The sequence below is a fragment of the Syngnathus leptorhynchus genome, chromosome 1 (genome assembly GCF_054491065.1).
Source record: "Syngnathus leptorhynchus isolate UIUO chromosome 1, UIUO_Slep, whole genome shotgun sequence".
In the NCBI taxonomy this organism is placed as follows: Eukaryota; Metazoa; Chordata; class Actinopteri; order Syngnathiformes; family Syngnathidae; genus Syngnathus; species Syngnathus leptorhynchus.
The window spans coordinates 10,259,316-10,279,582 of record NC_141195.1 but is presented as its reverse complement, the minus strand read 5'-3'; the positions used below and the strand labels follow the sequence as shown (position 1 = coordinate 10,279,582).

The following is a 20,267-nucleotide window of genomic DNA, read 5'->3' as shown; positions in this document are numbered from 1 at the left end:
CAAGAAAAACTGAAGACCACATCTGTTAGCGTGCTTAAAAAGAACCTCCGAGGTAGAAAAAGGGTTCACATTACCCCCCCCCCCCCCCCGCGCCAAATTGTAATTAGTTCAAACCCTAATTAGTTTATAACCCTTTGAAGTAGGTTTATTCTTTTGCATCGTGAATGCATCCACCATGCATTAGTAAGACGGGAGTCAGCAGCAGCGGCAATAAATGGCAATGCAGGCATGTCTTTGACGCACTGACATGCTGCAGATCCAAATATCCTTTTACCAAGCTGCGGGCGGTACAGACAAGAGCCAAAAAAAGCACATTAGGCAGAGTACATTGCGCACAGGTACAATGACACGTGGGGGACCCACTGAGCCATTTTGATTGTTAATGCCCAGCGCGCTCCAGGGACATGGCCCACTTACTGGATCTTTCCTGCCAAATTCAGGCATGTCCTCTTCCATATTATTGACACGTTGATGTTGAAACCTATTGAGTATGATTATTCATAATTAAATAAAAGAAAATGTCTGCATGTTTTGCATGTGATGAAGAAGAGATACACCTTGCCAACAGGTGTGAACTTATCCATAAACTTCACGCAGTTCAAATATTGCAACCCTTTATGGAGCATTTATAAATTACTTGGGGATATATTGCACAAAACACAAGGTGTATTGCAGCATGTAACTTGGAGTGACAGCCCAGTGGAATAGTGGTTAGCACATCTGACTTACAATCGAGAGGTTTTCAAAATCTTATGGATAAACTTACACAATCGATATTGTTTGTATATACTGGTACTTTCTCATTAAACCGCACCATAGAAAGTATTTGAAACACCAAACAAAGTGGCTTCTTGGGATAAAAACACAGCAACAACAAATTACTACCCATAATTGCCATTTAAACACATATTACTTTCATTTCATGTTTCCCCAAATCCTATTCAAACTTTGCAAGAAAAGTTTGAAATCAAATCTGTTTCAAACTAAATCTGTCAAAAATGTTCTGCCTTTCTGACATGATGTAGTGAGGGGGCGAAGAAAAAAAAGGTCCCCAGAACATATCTCGACAAATAATTCCCCATCTAAGAACAGCTGAACAATTGTCACAATCTATCATTGTCTACTTTCTCAAACCAAGCTGTGCTGCCATCATAAGGATGGGGGGGAGGGAACAACATTTTACTACCACAGGCTAAAATTCATCTCTGTGCACCGCATAGGGAAATGACTAACAAAGCCATCTGTGAGGATTTACGATCGCTTATCCATAAATTAACCACAATAGATATGTCTCCCCTTCTAATGAGACAAACTGAGATGGAGGTTTTGTGATTAGGACGCTTTAATCAATTGTGCTTGGCTTGGTGTATTATTGAACTACAGTGTGGCCTACACTCAACATAGAAGGTAATAATTTCTATACGACAAATCATCACAAGCAGTCAAAGCAGATGAAAGCAAATATCTTGCAAAAGCTCAAACGAATCATCCAGCAAGCCGATGTTTGAAGACTAAAGGAGATCGGGTTCATTAAAGAATTTACTGGAAGGGATGTACAATGTGGGCTTCAAGAATAAAAACTGTGAAATAGGAAATTCAGTATACCGTATTTTCCGGAGTATAAGGCGCATCTAAAAACCTAAAATTTTCTCAAAAGCCGACAGGGTGCCTTATAGTCCGGTGCGCCTTATATATGGACCAAATTACTAAATATAAACTGGCCCGAAGCATTGTGTCATGAAATCAATCATAAGTGGCCCGCTGAAGACTATGAATCATGAATCAAAAAGACTATGGATCATTATTTTGTGATTATTAAGTAATTTGTTGCATCAGAAGTTGAAATAAAAAAGATAAAACGGAGAATGATTTGATTTGGATTAAAAATCTGACATGATGCATTAATGGTGCGCCTTATAGTCTGGTGCGCCTTATATAAGGACAAAGTTTTAAAATAAGCCATTCATTGAAGGTGCGCCTTAAAGTCCGGTGCACCTTATAGTCCGGAAAATACGGTAGTTCTCGACAACAATCAAATCTAAAATCTGAAATGTATTTAAGTGTAATCAAAATTGCCCTTTCAACCAAACTGCAACGTTCGGTACGCAATCCAGCTCAGGTTTCAGTGGTCCTTCAAATGTAGTGGACTAAATAACAATATCATTTAGATATTTGTTATCAGTTGTTGCTTTTGTTGAAATTGCAAGAAACTATTTTGGACATTTTCTTGAAATACATGGAGCTTAATGACGACTTGATAAAATGATGGTATATGTATTTTAGTACTGACTCAACCGTCATTTAACCTGTACTGCAAATTGAATAGTGTCTGACTACAACCCTGACTGACGTGCATCCATCACTGAGAGCAAATGCAGCAAGTATGCAAGGCAAACAGAGCCAAACGCAACCTCTTCCACATGAAACCCAAGCCTGGAGGCACTGATTGTGTTTGCGCACCAGGCTGACATTTTCTGCCGCTGCTGCTGAAGTGTCAACATGCAAGCATCGCAGAGGAAACTTCACACTGCGTCATGTTTCCACAGCTTTTTTGCCTTATGGATTGATCACACGAGTACTGAAGGAGCTCCGGTCATTTCCAATTCTGCTAATCTCTATCGTGTTTTTAAAGACAGTGACTAACCTAATCTGCTGTCAGTTCTACTAAAACAGAAGAAAAAAGTGCAAATGTATATTGCATGCAACAGTTTGACGAAGCTCACTGTCTCGGTGGGCTCCTATATGTTTTTCTCTTTTGATGTTTAATTAAAAAAACAAACTCAAGCTTTGACGTTTGTGGTGTTCTCCTTTGAACAATATGCAAATTTTAATACGAATGCATTAAAACACATGCGCAAACACAGAAATGAGCCACATGATGCGCGAGGGAGGAGGAGATATTGAGAAGGAAGTCGAATAACAAGACAAAAATGTGGGTGGAGTTGTTGGGAGGAACGAAAACAAAACACATCAGCGTTGCCATTGTCATTCCACTTTGGCATTCAGCTCTGGCATAGCGCCAAATATAAAGTATGTACATCGTGATGTGTTCATCAGATAATCTGCTAGTGTGCATTCAGTCCCATCGGCTCGCTCAGGAAAAAGGTCATGTGACTCCTTGGAGTTGGAATCGTTGGCAGAAAAGATGTCAGCGTACCTTTTTAAGAAATAAAACAACGCTCAAATGCTGTACTTCCTTGCCTGAAAACTCATTTTGCCATTATATTTATGAATAAACTCAATTTTATTAAATTCTGTGCTGCACTTGTATCGCCTCGGAATGAAAAGGGAATTTATAAGTTTGAATTTAAAAGAGCATTCTTCCACTCAAAAAAACATGTGGCAGTAAAATTGGCCGTGATGGCTTTCGTTTTCAAAAGACTGCAGCTGCAAGGGTTTTTGATCAATATTTTGGAAAATGATGAACAGGCCAATTTGGGTAATTTTGAGTTTAGGAGGTGGCGTGCGCTGCAGCATGCAGAACAAAAAGAAAAACTTGGCTGGGTAGCTTTGGGATAATAATGGAAACAGTAGGCAGCCTTCTCCAACCTCATTGATCATATCTGTGCATTAAGAGTGGAAAAAAGGGAGACAGGAAGAAGAGCAGCGGTACAAGACCCCTCCTGTTCCGTCGGCTCGGAGCAAAGGGGAAGGAAGGCTTCACCCCCCCAGCATCCATCTGATGAGGTCGCCCATTGGCTGACCCCACTTTCCACCTGCGGCCAGACAGCCAGGGAGACACAGCCAACATGGACAAAGACAGACAGACAGACGAACTGACTGATGCACTGCAACAAGAAAGAACAGCTTTTCTTTTAGACAACACGCAAGACAGTGAGACAAAGATCGAGGCGGACGTGGATGAATGGATCATGCGAGTGTCGTTGGAGATGGAGGGATGAGCTTCAAAGATGAACGAGTGAAGTGAAGGCACAGGCTTGAGTTGCCCCTCCCCTTTTCAAAGAGCATCATTGAACCATTTAAGACATGTGGTACTAAACCTTATGACAGGAAGAAGAGAAAAGAAGGAGGGAAGCGGGTAAAAGGACATCTTGTCCTCCTCCCTTTGGTCCACTCACCACAGGGTCCCGCATGCTTAACAGGGATGAGAGTCTTGGCCAGGCACTCGGCCTTGCGACGTGCGCACTCGTTGGTGTATGTGCGGCCGTCCTTGCCGCACACGGGCTTGTACGTCCCGTCGCACTCGATGGGATCACAAGAGCAGCGAGCATTCAGCTGCTCGACCACACACACGGCGTTGAAGCGACACTCCTCCGTACATTCGTCTGCAACAAGGAAACGGGAATCCAGGGATGATTGGTTAAAATTTTATTGTGAGTAGATTTTTGTTTGACATGAGCAGTGTTTGTTTCAAAACATTACATTCTAAAAATATGGTGTTGATTTCTTTCACTTTGAGTCTAAACATACTCAAAAGATGAAAACGCTGCCAATTCTGAAACTGACTGTTTTATTGAAAAATAGAAAAAAAAGAATGTCTCGTTAGTTGAAATAAAAATGTTCTTTACAATAATTAGCTGTGTGAGAGTCCCCACTAGTGTAAAGACGGTATTCTGATTCATATTGCGTGTGTTAAGAAGAAAAATTGCCCCGTTTTTATTCATCACAGGGTGGGGCCGTTTTTGCCACTTCCTGTGGAGTGACAATTATCTCACACTTGCTCAAGTCTCAGGTCACAACCAATCACGGCTCACCAGAAGCTGATTGGTTTAAGAACCTAAATTGTTATAAGCACACCTCTGCAAGCATGACATTGTATCTTTACATTAAAGAAAACAAAAAAAGTCATCCAAATCTGATGAATAACTTTATAGACACTATAACAATGAGAGCGCCACTGGCCATCTATTTTAGTGGATGTGGAATTACACTTTACTTCCCATTTTGGCAAAAAAGGGAAAAAAAAATGTTCCCATTTGGTTATGTGCCCCTCCCCAAGCACCCCGACTCCACTCCTCAGGGGTGCCCACCCCACTATTTGAAAAGGGCTATTTACATGCATTCTCAAGGTTTGAGTGATTGTAGTGTTGTCGTAACTGACGTTCTAATGATGTAATGGGAAGCTTAGCATTAAACTTTATACTTCCACCACAAAAAGTCTTATATGACTGTCTTTGAATATTACATTTTTACAGCCAAGTCTAAACTGTTACATTCCTTACTTTTCATCTCACCAAGCAAAACTTCTCTTGGAAAATGAAGAAAAGATTAACTGGTTGCGTTAAATGGCAAATTTAGCGGCAAAGTGAGAAAATCCAATTTGAGGCCTCTGTTCTCGCAGCGATCTCAAGGCCTCACAATTATTTCATTGCCGATCGGTGATCATATTTGTACAGCAATCCAATTCCTTTCCCCGCTTTCTTTAAAAGCATGTCACACTTAATTACATTGCTGCTCAATCTGATTGAGGGGGCCACAAGGATGTGCAACAGCATGTCGAAACGGTCATTTAGATTAGCTCCCAACTTGTAATTTGCTAAGGGATATGATTTCATGGATTGGTTTCTCAAATTGGATTGTTCTTTAATTTAAAATTGCCATAACTGAAAGGGCTGGGAGAGAGGTGCAAGTTAGCACACACATACACACACACACGTACATGGAACTTTTGCGACCAAGTGTGTATCAGTCAACACTGCCAAAAATGTTAATTAGAGAAACAAAATTAATATCTCAGAAAAACCCCCCACAAAAACAACTACACTTTCCGTATCATTTCCTTCTATAGAGTGAATGAAAGAATGAATGTTGCGGTTTTCAGTTTGTAGTCTCAAAGCGTTTCTCATCCTTTGACACTGACAACTCTAAAAAAGAAGACGGATATTCTTTGTCTGTTCTTGTATTTGATGTTCAACACGTATTACAGTCTGTCCACGCGGCTGTCCTAAACCTTCGCCGCTATTCCTGTGCTCGTCTCTGATGAAAACTCAGCGGGGAAAATGGTCTTCAGAAGCCTATCAGGCAAATATTCCAAGCTGACAACTATTTGTTAACAATGGTTTCTTTTTCCTCCTGTCCTACTTATACCGTTTGAAGGCTCTTATCATGCTGGAGGAGGCTAATGTTTGAATGGGACTGACCCTAAGGCCTCAAAACTATTTATCTCAATAGCACTGAGAGGGGTTAAATTGGGGTGAGGTCTTAATGTTAGCTCGTCAAATATTAAGCAGAAATGTCTGTGAATGGTTGTATGCATGACACTGTGGTGAAGGGGAACAGCATCTAAGAGTGGATTGGAGGAACAAAAAGTGTGCAAGGTTAAGTGGACACTAACCAAGCTCTCTGCATCGTCCCCCGTGGATCTTCCTGAGTTTGATGCCTTTCTGCAGGCCCGTTGCTCTCATGGCACACTCGCTGGGGTAGTTTTTACCGTCGCTGGCGCATAACGGCTCGCTAGCCTGGGGGCACGACCCGGGCAAGCTGAAGACGAGCGGCTGGCGGGTGAGGGCCTCGACCCGGCACAATGTGTTGAGACTATTCTCATTGTCTTTACAAGGGTCTGTGGAGAAACACACATGCCTATATGTTAACTGACTGGTGCGACACGGCAGGAAGAAGACAAAGTAGGAGAAATGTTACCCGTACAACCAATGAATACCTGGTATTATGTTTTAATTACAATTTCTGGGTGGAGATGAGAGGCCCATTTAATGTACCAGGTGAAATAGATATGACTGTCAGAGTAGAAGAGTGGAGGTTAGCCTAAGAAAGTGGCCAATGGAAGAAAACTCTTCCATTATTGCTTTGCTACACATATATTACAAAGTATATTATCTTTAGCCTAGAGACTGAGAGCACCTCCGAGTGTGCTCTTGATCGTAAAGGAGATAAGGAATGAGATAGAGGTAGTCAGTTGGATTCGCTCTTCATAGCTGTTCCTTCGTTGCAGGCTATCCTGTTTGGCCTTATCATCCCTGGATCATAATGGGATTGGTTTGTGGATGAGCAAGAGAACGTTGCGACGCATCGCAACAAGACTCTGGGCTTTATCCTGCTCGACACGTTTTTAGAACGAGGCAAGACAAAGGATTTATGTTGCCGTGTGGCATTAAAAGGCAGCCGCGCTTCGCCCAAGACATAACAAGTATTCTGAGCTGTGTAACTCAAGACATAAAATGTGAATGTCATAACTTGGAGCGCCCTATCAGGGTAATTAAAAAGAAGGAAAATGCATTGATAGCAATGTTGTTATGGATATGCAAAAACAATCTAAAGACCTGAAATAACCTTACAGTGTCAATAGTTGGTGATATCTGAAGAAAAACTGCTCAGGGTTTTCAGAGTGTGTGTTTAAAGCAAAAAAACACAACTTAGTTTTGTGGTTGTGACATGTAGGTGCACTTAGACAAATGTCATTTCAATTTAAACAGACTGCAGCTTCTAGTTTTTAAAAATGAATTGGGTGATTTTTATTCTTACTTTTATTTTTCAAAACTGTTTTTGAATACTCTTGTATGTTTGCATGCATGGGTTCTGAATGTGATGGCCGCATTAAATGTAGTTTGCTTCACATTTAAGTTCCAAGCAAACACACAATGCTGCAGTCTTACATGGATGTCTGGGTTTTGACTGCTGTGATCGATTCCACTTTGAGACCTGACCTTGAAATAAGACGATTCTTTAAAATGGTGCTGTATATACTAAGAATGGAATGGAAAAAAAAGACAATCTATCTTCAATTCAATAGTCAAGTCATTTCAAAAACTATGATCTTTTTACACTTTTGTTGTCAATTTTAGATGGAGTAAACCACTAAAAAAGTTTGTTTATCCAGACACAGTAGATCCATATTTTCAACCAATAATTAATTTACAAGGTTTTAATTGATGACTTACAGTAATTAATCAATTTATCATTGAATTTTAAATTGATTGTTAGTACTCTTGAAGAGCCCAAAATCCTAAAAAGGCAAAATGTTTTCCAAATTATCATTGGCAGCAATACAAAGAGCAGCAATGCGAAGGACAGTGCGGTCTGGCATCTGAGAGTCTGAGGATTCTTTTCCAGCAGCGCGATGCAGAAGCTTGAGAAGATAAGCAAAGCGGTCTTTGATGGCATTACACATGGTGCATTGCACGTGGTGCCTCTGCATAACGCAGCGCCTCAGTGCCAGCCAGGCCAATACTTGAGAGCAACACCATTACCTCCCATTAAGTGAGAAGAACAGCTTCCAAGATCCCCTGCTCTCCTCCAGCCGAGCAAGGAGGGTAATTACAAAAAGAATGGCCTGTTTGCGGCAGAAACTAGCAGCGCGGATAAATCGGGGAAGCACCGCTCCCCATGGGCCGACTCGGGCTGGATTTATGTGAGCAACCTTCTGTCTGCAGACCCGCATATCCATCTCCCGTTGCCCACCACCAGGCTCTGTCTCTGAGAGAGAGAAACTACTGTGCTTTCTCTCCATCTGGCTCTCCACAACAAAAGAGGGGGAAAAAGGATCGCCTTGGGAGTAAACAACCATTGGTAGAGGAAAACAGGTTTGTGTGGGGGTGGGTGGCGCGGTGTGGGCGCCCCATGTGAAAATGACAAGTGCTACTTAAGAGGAACAACAGTTTACACTACAGGAGTGCGGGTGTGAGGCAAAAAAGAAAAAAATGGGACTGAACAATGAGAATTAGCAGGGGTGCATTGTAAGTAAGTGGAGTATGTGAAGGAGAAATAATAGCCAGAGGTAGTAGATAAAGCAGATGAGAAAAACAACAAGCAGTTTTAGCTTGCGAGAAAATACTATCATTAGTTTGGAGCGTGTCAGAATAGAAATGTACAGTTTTTCTTTGTGTTTTGTATTTGTTTGTTTGCTGCACAAATAACTTCACAATGCTTTCATAGTTTTATGTTTTGTTCAATTCACAACTACTCCACTCAACAAACAATTCATATGTTTGGCCTTGCTTGCAGGAATACTTGTGATTGGATAAAAAATAGCTCGTGAATGTGTCTTTAAGTGGGAAAATAATGGTATGTATGACACATCACACGTTTTTTCTTATACCATGTGGGGCCATGGGTGTTGAAAAAGCAAGTGTGTCAGATGTTTGGTGTCACAAAACTATATTTCATGTCCATACTACAACCAGAACTGCTGCCATAGCAAAAATGAAGAGAATGTATCCTGGGGCTGTCCTTGCTTTAAATATGAATGTTTACATGTGGCACTTTGAAATCAAATATAAACACAAGCCTCAATAGCTACCAATGGATGCTGACTGACAATCATTTTTAGTTGCTGTAATTTCCCATGAATAAGACGACCCTCCCTATATTACCCTTAAAGAGCATTTTTTTCCCTCTGTACATATTTTAGTGAGTTACTTTTGTATGCCTTTACTCTACTTTTTAACTCCTTTTTTACAGGTGCTTACAAATGTTGCAATTTTAATTTTGGGAAGCACATCGAGTTACCATATGTATGAAATGCGCTATATAAAAAAAGGTGTGTAACTGGGAGTCATTCAATTCTATAAAAATCTTAAAAGTGACAGTGAGAGGACACTATTTAGTGGCTGTAAAAATTAATTGAATTTATTGACGTCATTTCACTATATTGCTGGCACCGCACAGGAAACAGTACACGAAACACCTAAAAAACTTAGGTTAGAAAAAAATGATATTATATAGTATAATAACATTAGCTATTAAACATCATGTTGGCATATTAGTACACCTTTTTCACAACCTATAGCTACTGGTAATCATGAATGAAAAGAATATTCATAATTTTTTATCAACCCTTGTACAATAAGGGTGGTCAACTTTGTGTATTAATCATGGAAAAGCTGGCAAAATGAATTTGTGTGATGGGGAAAAACTGTTTGAAACAATCCAGAGGAGGGTGGCTTGTGTTGCGTATAATGTAAAAAAGTCCAAAATCTTACCACATGGTCCTTGATGTTGCGCCCTGATGTTCTTGTGGTGCTTGCAGGCATACTGATGCAGCTCACACTCGTTGCGGTAGTCCTTCCCATCGCTGCCGCACAGCGTCTGCTCTGGTCTGCCCTCGCAGCCCAGCGGGCACATGCATTTAGCCGACAAGCCGTCAGTGGACTGGACACAGGTGCTGCCGTAGCTGCAGGTTACCTCAGTGCAAGGATCTTTGAGAACTGAAAGCAAGGGGAATTTTTTTTTTAAATTGAACACTGATTTAAAACTCACTCACACTGCTGCCAACCAGTTCCACTTGAGGGCACTCGCTGTTACTGTAACAATGGAGTGTTGAGTTGGATACAGTCCATTTTATTTAAGTGGCGGCTAGTGCTCTTTGGAAGGCCCATTGCAGTCATTCGGAATGTCAAGAAGCACTTGACATCCCTCGGAGGCGACGCACTGTCGCAGCTTTGTGTTTCATACAGATTTAGGAGCTTTGAATTCCAAACATGTTTTTCCGTCATGCTCCAGCGAGCTTTAATCGCTCCGGCCGAGAAGGTACCATATATATACCTTGCCTCAAATGAGTCAGAGAGCAAGAAAAGAAAAATGGGAAAGGTATTCTCCCAGTGGACTTTGTTTTGAGCCTAATTAAACAAAGCGTCACTTGTCGCCAAGTGACTCACCGGCGCAACTTTTAATTCTGCAACTTTTACTTCTAATGGGACACAATTGTCATCGCACAGAGCAATCAATTCATATTCATGATTGGGATGTATGACTGCATGTACTCTCTCTTTAGAAGAAGTCTAGTGTCAAAAGCATTCCCATTTCCAAAACCTTAAAAATTAGGTTTAACCCATGCCCAGTAAAAAAAATTTTGTTGCAACAAACATAGCTGAATTCATACACAGTTTCGTGAATTCACACACACGGACACACACTTCCTCAAATAGCAGCCTCCACTCTAATAGAGAGCTTGCCCTAATTAATTGGTTTGGTCATCCACTTGAACAAATAGATGGAGGAAAAGATGCCTGTAAAATGTTGTAATTACCATCATGGATTGTGGGACAAGTCTTTACCACAACATAGATAACATTTGTAAAGTTGAAGTGTAGGTTGGAATTAATAATAACATTTAACTTTGATGCCAAGTCATAGTGTATTGGATAATATCTTGTTTATAGGTAGCATACCTCTAATTAGACATAGTATATCAGATAATATCTGGTTTATAGGTAGCATACCTCTAATTAGACATCCTCTCTGTATACTCTGCTGTTGTGCACATAAATACCCGCCACTTCCACAAGATGAGAAAGGATGAGTAATATCATCCCTCCTGTTTCTTTTTGAAAACACGATCTCCTGCCTCTTGCCTTTGGGATGAAATGACACCAGTCTCTTTTTAATAAGAGCCAGAGATGTGAGCGGAGATACTTTATGGATGTGTAAGAAGAAAGAGCTGCTATGAGGACTGCTCTTAATCAAAGCAATCCACATTCTCTCCCTCCTCATACTCAAGACACATTTCCCTCCCTTTTATTTTCTGCTCCTGTCAAGTCCTTTGGAGGTTTAGAGAGCACTAAGACTTGCTAACGAAGACGTTTTCCCCATTTTTTTTTTCTTGAAATATATTCCCAGAGTATTTCAAAAGGAACTCTAGACCTAATTTGAAACCATTCAAAAGCAGCTTTCAAATCAAGCATTAAATAGCAGCTCTCACTTTACAAGACTGATGGAAATCATATAGTCATTGTGAGTCATCAGCAGTGGCCGCTTGATGGCAGCCACCGTGACGCTCTAATTGGGTCGGAACAATGAAGCACTGATGGTCCCCGGGTCCTGAAGTAATGACCTCGCTGAGGCTAGCAGAGCAGCTCAAAGGTCATGGTAAGCCTTAAGAGTAAACAATATTGTACATAAACAACAATGCTAGACAAAAGCAGCAGAAAAAAATTTCGGGTCGGCACAGAATACATCTTGCTTAAATGAAATACAAATCAAATCATCAGGTAAGGTTATGGAAGAAAATATAGAGGGATGACTCGCGAGGATAAGCAGAAGATGAATGAATGAACGAATGTATGCATGCATGCATGAAAGAATGAAGAAATGCACAAATGCACGAATAAATGAATGAACTACTGGGACAATTTTGAAGCAGCAAAAGTAGATGATGCCTGCTGCCAATTAAAGGAGCCACTATCAACTGAGAAAATCTCAGTGCGTTTTACACTGCAAAGGTAATGACAAAACTGAAGATAGGGAGACTGACAGACAGACTGATAAGATAAAGATGGAAAGCAATGGCATTTGTGCACGATTGAAGTGAGACAGCATCTAATTGGGGTGAGGTCTTAGGATGAAAGCTTTTGTGTGCGGTTTAAGAGATTGGTTGGTTTTAGGACTGAAAGGTTTTTCATCGTGTTTCCGAAGGAGGCAGTTTCTTTTTTTGTTAACATTGTAAATAAAATGGAAGACAGTATTTTTTTTCTTAGTATTTCGGTAAATAATGGATTATGATTATATTAACTATATTATCATTATTATAGGTTCTGCTTTAGTGGAGGTCTCTGATCTACTGAATGAATGCAAACAGCCTTCATCATCGTTTCAATAACGTTTGAATGATTCCTACAATCAATGACAAATGGAATGACATTGAGTTGATTTTTTTTCTCATTTCATTAACACTTTTTCTAAAGATCTTCTAATGACATGATTGCAATCATTTTCATGGAAATAAGACAGTAACATACATACTCAGTAGGTTTAAATCTCTGCAATCAGAGAGCCCGCATTTTCAGTCAGTGGCATCAATAATGATTACATGTGCTGGGATAATTGTGTCATTCCAGAGAAAAAAAAACACCAGATTATTATAGTTTCAGTATTTCTGTCCTTCCAATTAAACATGATGTTCATCAAGTGTAACAGCAGTATGACCATAATCCAGTAAGATCCAAATAAATTGCAATACATTACTTTTATTAGTTTGACCTTACAGTATATCTTAAAGGGAAAGTCAACTCCAAAAGAACATTCCTTATAATTAAGGCTGCAAACAAATCTATTCGGAATCAATATCCTATTGATGATTCAATCAATTAATCAGGGAATGACCCTCCATCCACACCTAATTGGTTGTTAACTATGCCCTGAGCAATTGTGTTGTCATTTTCAGTCAAGTGGCAAAATAGCTGCCCCCTGAGATGGATCAAATTGTGTGAATTTTGCTGCTTCATTCACATCTCACTAATGACATTTTCATCAGAATACCATGTTTAGACTAGTGGAGCCACATAGAACTTAATATTGTCAAGAAAATGTTCGAGTTGCCATCCCCCGGAATGTTAACCCCAAAATTATATGAGATGATACCTGTCACGTGTTAAAGTTAAGACCGGGTCTTTAACAGTCTCTATTGTTTGTGGTTAATTTTATCTCACGCATTACATTTACGAAACTAAAATGTCCCTTAAAACATTTATTGCAAACTCATCACAATACCACCCTAATATCGTAATATGATGCTGCTATGATGCTGTGACATTAAATCTTTATAGCGATGTTAAGGTGAGTTGGAAATTGCTTCCAAATTGGAACAAATTGGAGCAGTGTTCTGGAACAGATTGTGCCCTACCTTATAAATTGTATTTAGATGAGATACATCACTGCTACTTTATGGCGAGTTCCAAAGTACTGTATACTCAACTTTTCAAACAGTATTGTGGATGAGGTGAAAACATGCACTTCAAAGCTCCTCACGGTGCTATCTTACGAGACTTAGCTACAGGATGACTGACAAGTGAGAAGAACCAAGAGCAAGGAGAGGAGGATAATGTCTTCCTCAAAAGTGGGGCAGAAGAGTTTTGGAATAGGGGGGCGATTACTGTGATCCTCTCCTCTCTCATCCAAACCCCAGGCATCCAGAAGGTAGGTGGGTTGGGGTATTATGGTGGGCTCAGCTCTGCTCTCTGATCCACTGTTTGCCACTGCAAGTTTATTAATGCTTCATTAGGGACAGGAAGTTGTCAGCAACATGCTGGTGAGAGCTGGCTCCCTGCTGACACGGCATCAACGTCAGCCTGAGTGTGTGTGTGTGTGTGTGTGTGTGTGTGTGTGTGTGTGTGTGTGTGTGTGTGTGTGTGTGCGTGTGCGCGTGTGTAGTCTATATGAGAACCGAATGGCATTGCACGTGTGGGTGCACGTTGGCATTGCGCACAAATGTGGTTTTGTGCATGTGTGCGTATGAGCGGGCTGCTTCCTGTAGTGCAGGCAGTGATGACGATCGGGGAGGAGGGGGTGACTGGAGGGGGGCTGGAGCTAATCAAATGCAATGATGCGATGTGGGAGAACTTGGCAGTGTGAGTTTTAATCAAGAACCCCCAACCTCTCGATAGCAGGAGAAGAAGAGAGGAAGTGTGCCAACAAAGGTGACAGGGACATCAAAGAGACAAAGTCACTTGAGAAACATGGTTGGAAAGAAATTCAAAGACTCACATTTTGGGGGGCTGGGAGGCATCATGGAAAATATTTGGTCTGTTTAGCCACATGAAACTAGTTTATTTTTGTCTATTTTTGCACTTTCAATTGTATTTGAATTAGGGAATTGAAATTCAATAATATTATCCGGTTCAATGATGAATCGTCAAAATAAACAAGTTGAGCGTTTAGAATTAAATGTGAAAAAGTACTTTTCCCTTCAGGCTGAACTTTTTCTGTGGCTTTAACTCTTTGTTCTTGCCTATCATCTAATCAATCAATCCAACGAGTGTTGAGTGCGCTTCATGGACAGTTGCGACTCATTTTTATTGTACATTTAATTTTTATTGTACATTTAATTTGTGTTTTTCTATAAACGTATTTACGATGTGTTTTATTAATTTCATCATCCAAACCTGTATTTGAAAGTGGCGTGACAATAACGAAAAAAAAAAAAAAGGAAACTCATCTAAATGCAAAGGCGTGATTCACATTGAAGCAGTTGAGAATACATCAAATGAAAGCATTCGTTTTTGGAGCCTGAAGAGAACCACTTTGCAATTATTAAATTCAATCAATTTTAAATTAACAAATCTAAAACAAATGAAAAGCTTGGGCTGAAGCAATGAAAGTAAATGTTGAGGCTGAAGGAGAAAATGCAGTGAAAGGATGTTGAGCAATGCAAGTGGTAATAAGGCTGAAAGGTGCTAAAGTGAGATAAGGAAGAGGGGTCAGAGTGGTGTTGAAGAGTACAAACTCTGAAGAAATAAACAAAATTAACGTGGAAAAAGTAAATACAGAGGATGACATGAATCCAGAAGAGAGTATTGGAAGTAGGCTGAAGCGACGAGAAGGCCAAAGGTTTAAGATTGCTTCATCCTTCTCAACACGAGGTCCACTAGAGGATAAATCTCTGTTTGATGTCCTTCTTCAAACAGTGCCACTGAACTGACACGCACTTTTTTGACTCACTTGGCTGAATTGCTCTTGAGAATGCCAGGCAAACCGTAAAATCTCATTATTTATCATTTTCCAAACAAAGCACGCTGGCGTGTGTATCCATACCATACATACAGTATCTGCACACTGCACACAAATACACGCGTGCACACTGTTGGTCTGCCCAAGATCCGGTTATGAATACCAAGTAAAATTCTACCCCCTCGGGAAATGAGAGCAGCGAAATGGAATTATATAGCATGATCTCGTGCCCTCTTTATGTTAGTGTGAGCGTGTATAAATGTGTTAATTAATCCCCCATGAGAAATTTGATGAGTCTGTGTTTGTGTATATCTGTGCATGCTCATGACAGCAGCAGAAAGACACGAGGAGATGCTATCTTTGAGAAGCAAATGAGGAGTGAAGAAAGTGGAGCAGACATTTGAGCGATAATCTGCATGGCTAATTTCTGCTATCAAGATTTTTCTGTTTTGCTCAGTTTTAGGTCGCAGGATAGTGACTGACCTTTTAAAGACCTTTCACCAGTCTGGAGATTTTAAAGGATGAGCTTCATCTTGTCTTGTTGACTATGTAACAAGACTTTTTGTTTTCTTTTTGGGGTTTTTGATATTACATTGTCTTATGAGAAAGGGGAAGCCTTTCGGTCATTGCCATGCCGATTACCTACTTCAGATGGTTTACTACCTTACCTGCAAGTAGTGACAGCGACTTTTCCTGTGATTTGCATTCCAGTCACTACTGTGTTTTATGCATTCATTTTTAATGTGTTTCATTTGCGATTTCTCTGCATATTAATCGTCTTGTTGACTCCAGTTGGAGTTTACACAAATATTTGTTAAAATAAATCTGCAGTATATAAAATTCCTTTTTTTTTTTTTCAATCAATCAATCAATCAAGTCAAGTTTATATAGCCCTAAATCACAAGCAGTCTCAAAGGGCTCTGTCCTCTGCATTTAACCCATCCCCATGTGATTTTGATCCATCCCCTGGGGGAGAGGGGAGCAGTGAGCAGCAGCGGCGCCGCGCTCGGGAATCATTTTTGGTGATCTAACCCCCCAATTCCAACCCTTAATGCTGAGTGCCAAGCAGGGAGGCAATGGGTTCCATTTTTATAGTCTTTGGTATGACCCGGCCGGGGTTTGAACCCACAACCTTCCAGTCTCAGGGCGGACACTCTACTACTAGGCCACTGAGCTGGTCTAGTAGTAGAGTATGCATTTTAATGCATTTTAAAATGCATTATTATGAAAAATTGCTGCAATTTGGTAAACAAACCCAGCAACTGTGCAAAAATACAATATACGCAACAATATGTTATAAAACAAACTGTGAAAACATTTATCGTCATTATTCAGTTAGTAGAAAAGCACATGCTTGTATTTATCTTTTTTTTTTATTGGTTGTTTTTGACGTTTTCCTAACCTCAATTTCTCTGCATCTGCACCATGCATTGACAATGACAGCTTTCTATTTGTATTCACTCTCTCTGAACAGCACATTGTTACAGTTCTGGATGATTTTGCGGTCTATAAACCATTTTAGGTTGAGCATCTCAAAAAAAGTCGTGCAGGTTTACCGTCTGTACACATTGACCTGCATACAATGGAACTCCTTCCATCAATTTGCCGAGCAGGTAAAACGTCAATTACGTTAACTCGACTTCATTCCAGTAGAACGCGAGTATAATTTTAAGTTTGATGCTGTCATTCTTATTTCTAGATGCTTTGGTCTAGCGACTGGAACTAAGTATGTCGAAGAACGCGGAAAAGATGCATGGACAGAGTCCATTTTATACAAGACAAGGCAAAGCCAATATTACATTTTCCAAAATTCTAGGAATGAAAAGAATAATGGGCGAAATGAAAGACATCAAATGTGAGAGAAGGAGAATGAATGACTAGGAATGAAGAGGAACGACGTAAGACAAATGAGGGACAAAGAAAAGGGAATAATAGTAAATACAGGACATACTGTATAGGAGAAAGGAAAATAACACAATCGAGTGCATCTTCACCAGCTAGCAGAGGGTGTTACCAAACCAATATCACAAGTCGGGAGAAGGGAATGAAAAAGAAAAAAATTATGTAGGATACAAGCCTCAGAGATACTTTTGTTTGGACGTTTCTTGACCTTTGCGATCTTCTCCATAGCCAGGTCAGAAAGGGAGTAGAAGGGGATAAATCTGCGCTTTCTACAGCCCAGTCAAAAAAATAAAGCAGAACTAAAACATAAAAACTAGACAAGCAGTCGAGGTAACAACTGCTTGATTTAAGGGACCTTCACTTTACAAGTTGAAGACAAAATTTTTCTGTATTCCATTCTGTCTTTGGGGGATTGCAATATCGAGTGTTTTTTTTTTTATTGTTTGGCCACCAGGTAGTGACGGTTGTGTTGTTCCCAAACTCTCCCATCTGTATGCTCTCTGTAAGCAGCATTCACGTTTTTTCAACTAATTTTAATGAATGCGTAAGAAATGTTTGTTGCCTACGATTTATAATCACACACAATTCCAATGCCATTTTCAGTCGATTTCATTCACATGCAGCCTGCCTGCTGTGCTTACCCAAACCAAAAGTAAGGACCAATGAAAAGCCACTATGGTGACTACACAAGATGTGTTCTTCAACAATTCCCGGTCTCTTTAGGAGAGGGAGTCTCGACACGTCCGGGCTGGGGGGGTTGTACTTCATATTTCTTGTGGCCACAGTGGAAATGGTTCATTGTTACTTTTCTTCCTTTTTTTTTTTATTCACAGGGGCTGTTTCCTACAGTCTACTGAGTGCTATTCTCATTCATTATTGTTCTCAAGCACTCACTTTAAATATGGCTTCTCCTTTTAATTTTGATCATATCTGAGCTCATTATCTTTTTACTCTATGACCGTCAAGAAATGGAGATCAGACGATTTTGAATCATCCATTAAGAACAAAATGAGGATCATGAAAAAGCCTGCTAGAGCTGGCCAAATCCATTAAGAAGCAGGTGATGTAAATATTACTTAGAGAAGTGACGGCAAACGGAAACCCTCATCTCAACACGATGACTAACACTATTATCGGGACACATTAAATGTTATAATTGCCTCTTTGGTGAGATGAGTGAGATGCTCAGTAATAGTGCTGATTTGTTCACTTTCCACCTTAAGGGTCGGGTGCATTCAGAACAGCTTTGTTGTTTGTCGTGACAGGTACAAAGCAAGCACAAGTTGTTGTATTAAAGCAGCCTTAAAAGCATCTGAGTGAGGTCTTCGTAAGGGGAACCGAAGCTAACAGCAGATTTTTTTTTTTTAGTAGAACATGATTGGGTGAAAATGTTTTGCCTAAAATGTGTCGGATTTGCATATCATAATTTATTCCAAGACTTTTCTTGTTTTCTTCCTCATTTGACAATATTTTAAGATCAGTCATTATTTAACTTGCAGATGATTTTAAATTGAATATAAATAATACCAGAAGATCTTTTAGGAGATATGGCCACACAAATGAAAGTGGCACAACAATGTAAAACAACGGCAGAGGCGGCGCGTGTAAACATGTGTTGGTATTGATTTTTGCCCCTTCTGTCATTTAAGTAGTGATCCCTCCAGACCAAGAAAACAAAATTACAAGCAGAAGAGTTGGACAATTTTAAATCAAACAAGGTCTTTTAATGATTTGTCGATTATCAAATATTTACTAATCCACTTGGTAACTGACTAGTTGTTGATTAATTCACTAATAGCCCGCAGAGATATATTAAAGGCACCCTCCAGATGCACTGCTTCTACATGGAAAGATGATGTGAGAGAAAATACGCATCTTTTTGGCGACTGCACTGCAGGGAAGACTGCCTCGTTGATTTGAATCAGACATGACAGCTTCTCAAGAATCCTGCCACTTCATTTAACTCCATGAAAACCTGCCAATCACTTTCAAAGCGGAGAATGAGGACATTTGCGGGAGAATCCAACTGACAGGATACTTGGAATACTGTACACCCCAGTCCGCCAGACGGTTCACCTTTTGCATGCGCTGATATGGCCAGAAACTCTATAATCTCCTCCAGAATGACCTGTCGATGCTGCTTGGATTTAGAAAGAAAATAGGAAATGCTCGGCTTCACATGACCTCCAAGTGTCACTTATTTTACTCTCTCACACAAACATCTACATGAGGCCTATTGTGGAATTGAAGGGAAATTATACTGGGCGCCAACTGATCAGCAACGAAAGGAGACCTATTTGAGTCAAGTACCAGGAGGTAATTTCCCTTTCAAAAGGCATTTAAATGGAATATGCAAATTCCATGTTGTCTGTGTTCACATAACTGATACTTGCAAGAAATAGTTAGTATTAATTAAACTAAGTAACTAAGTAAACTAGTAAATAAACAAATACGTACATGACTTGTGACTGCCACAAGATTTGATTTATGATCCTCAAACACATGATGGCTCTAGTGAAGTGATAAAAGGAAAAATAGACTCGGTAAATAGTGTAATCTACATTTTTTCAACAGTACACAAAAAAAAACACTCCCTGGCGGCTAAATTACACTTGATTAATGAATTAATTGATTAATTACAGTTGATTAATTTGCATTAATTTGCATTCCCTTGTATTGTATTATTATGGTTTTGTACAATACAGTGCTATTTTCCTTTATTAAAAACATAACAAAACACAATTGCAATTTTGGGGGATCTGAGTCGGATTAGTAGAATAGAATAAATTAATAGATTAATGAATATAATTAAAATCCAGTTTAATTGTGAAAAGTAGGCTTTTTGCTACATAAAAATGGGAAACAAGCGCAATTGACTCCATGATTGCCTTCCACTGCACTTCTATATTGTCATAAAGAAAATAATATAAAAACAATTATGCTCATCTTATTTGTTTCCTTCGAGAAATTAATGTCACTAGATATTTTAAGGCCGGTGGAACAATTTG

At 39.8% G+C, this 20,267-nt stretch overlaps 1 protein-coding gene across 2 annotated transcripts in view; it reads right to left on the bottom strand.

The window, feature by feature from the left end:
- Positions 1 to 20,267, bottom strand: part of agrn (agrin) — a 184,733-nt gene that overhangs the window by 72,309 nt on the left and 92,157 nt on the right. For both annotated transcript variants that reach the window (XM_085914793.1, XM_085914800.1), the window contains 3 exons: positions 9,897 to 10,121; positions 6,296 to 6,520; positions 4,080 to 4,286 (listed from right to left, as the gene is read on the bottom strand). In XM_085914793.1, coding sequence (XP_085770919.1) covers positions 4,080 to 4,286; positions 6,296 to 6,520; positions 9,897 to 10,121 — 657 coding nt within the window. The remainder of the gene's footprint in view (positions 1 to 4,079; positions 4,287 to 6,295; positions 6,521 to 9,896; positions 10,122 to 20,267) is intronic.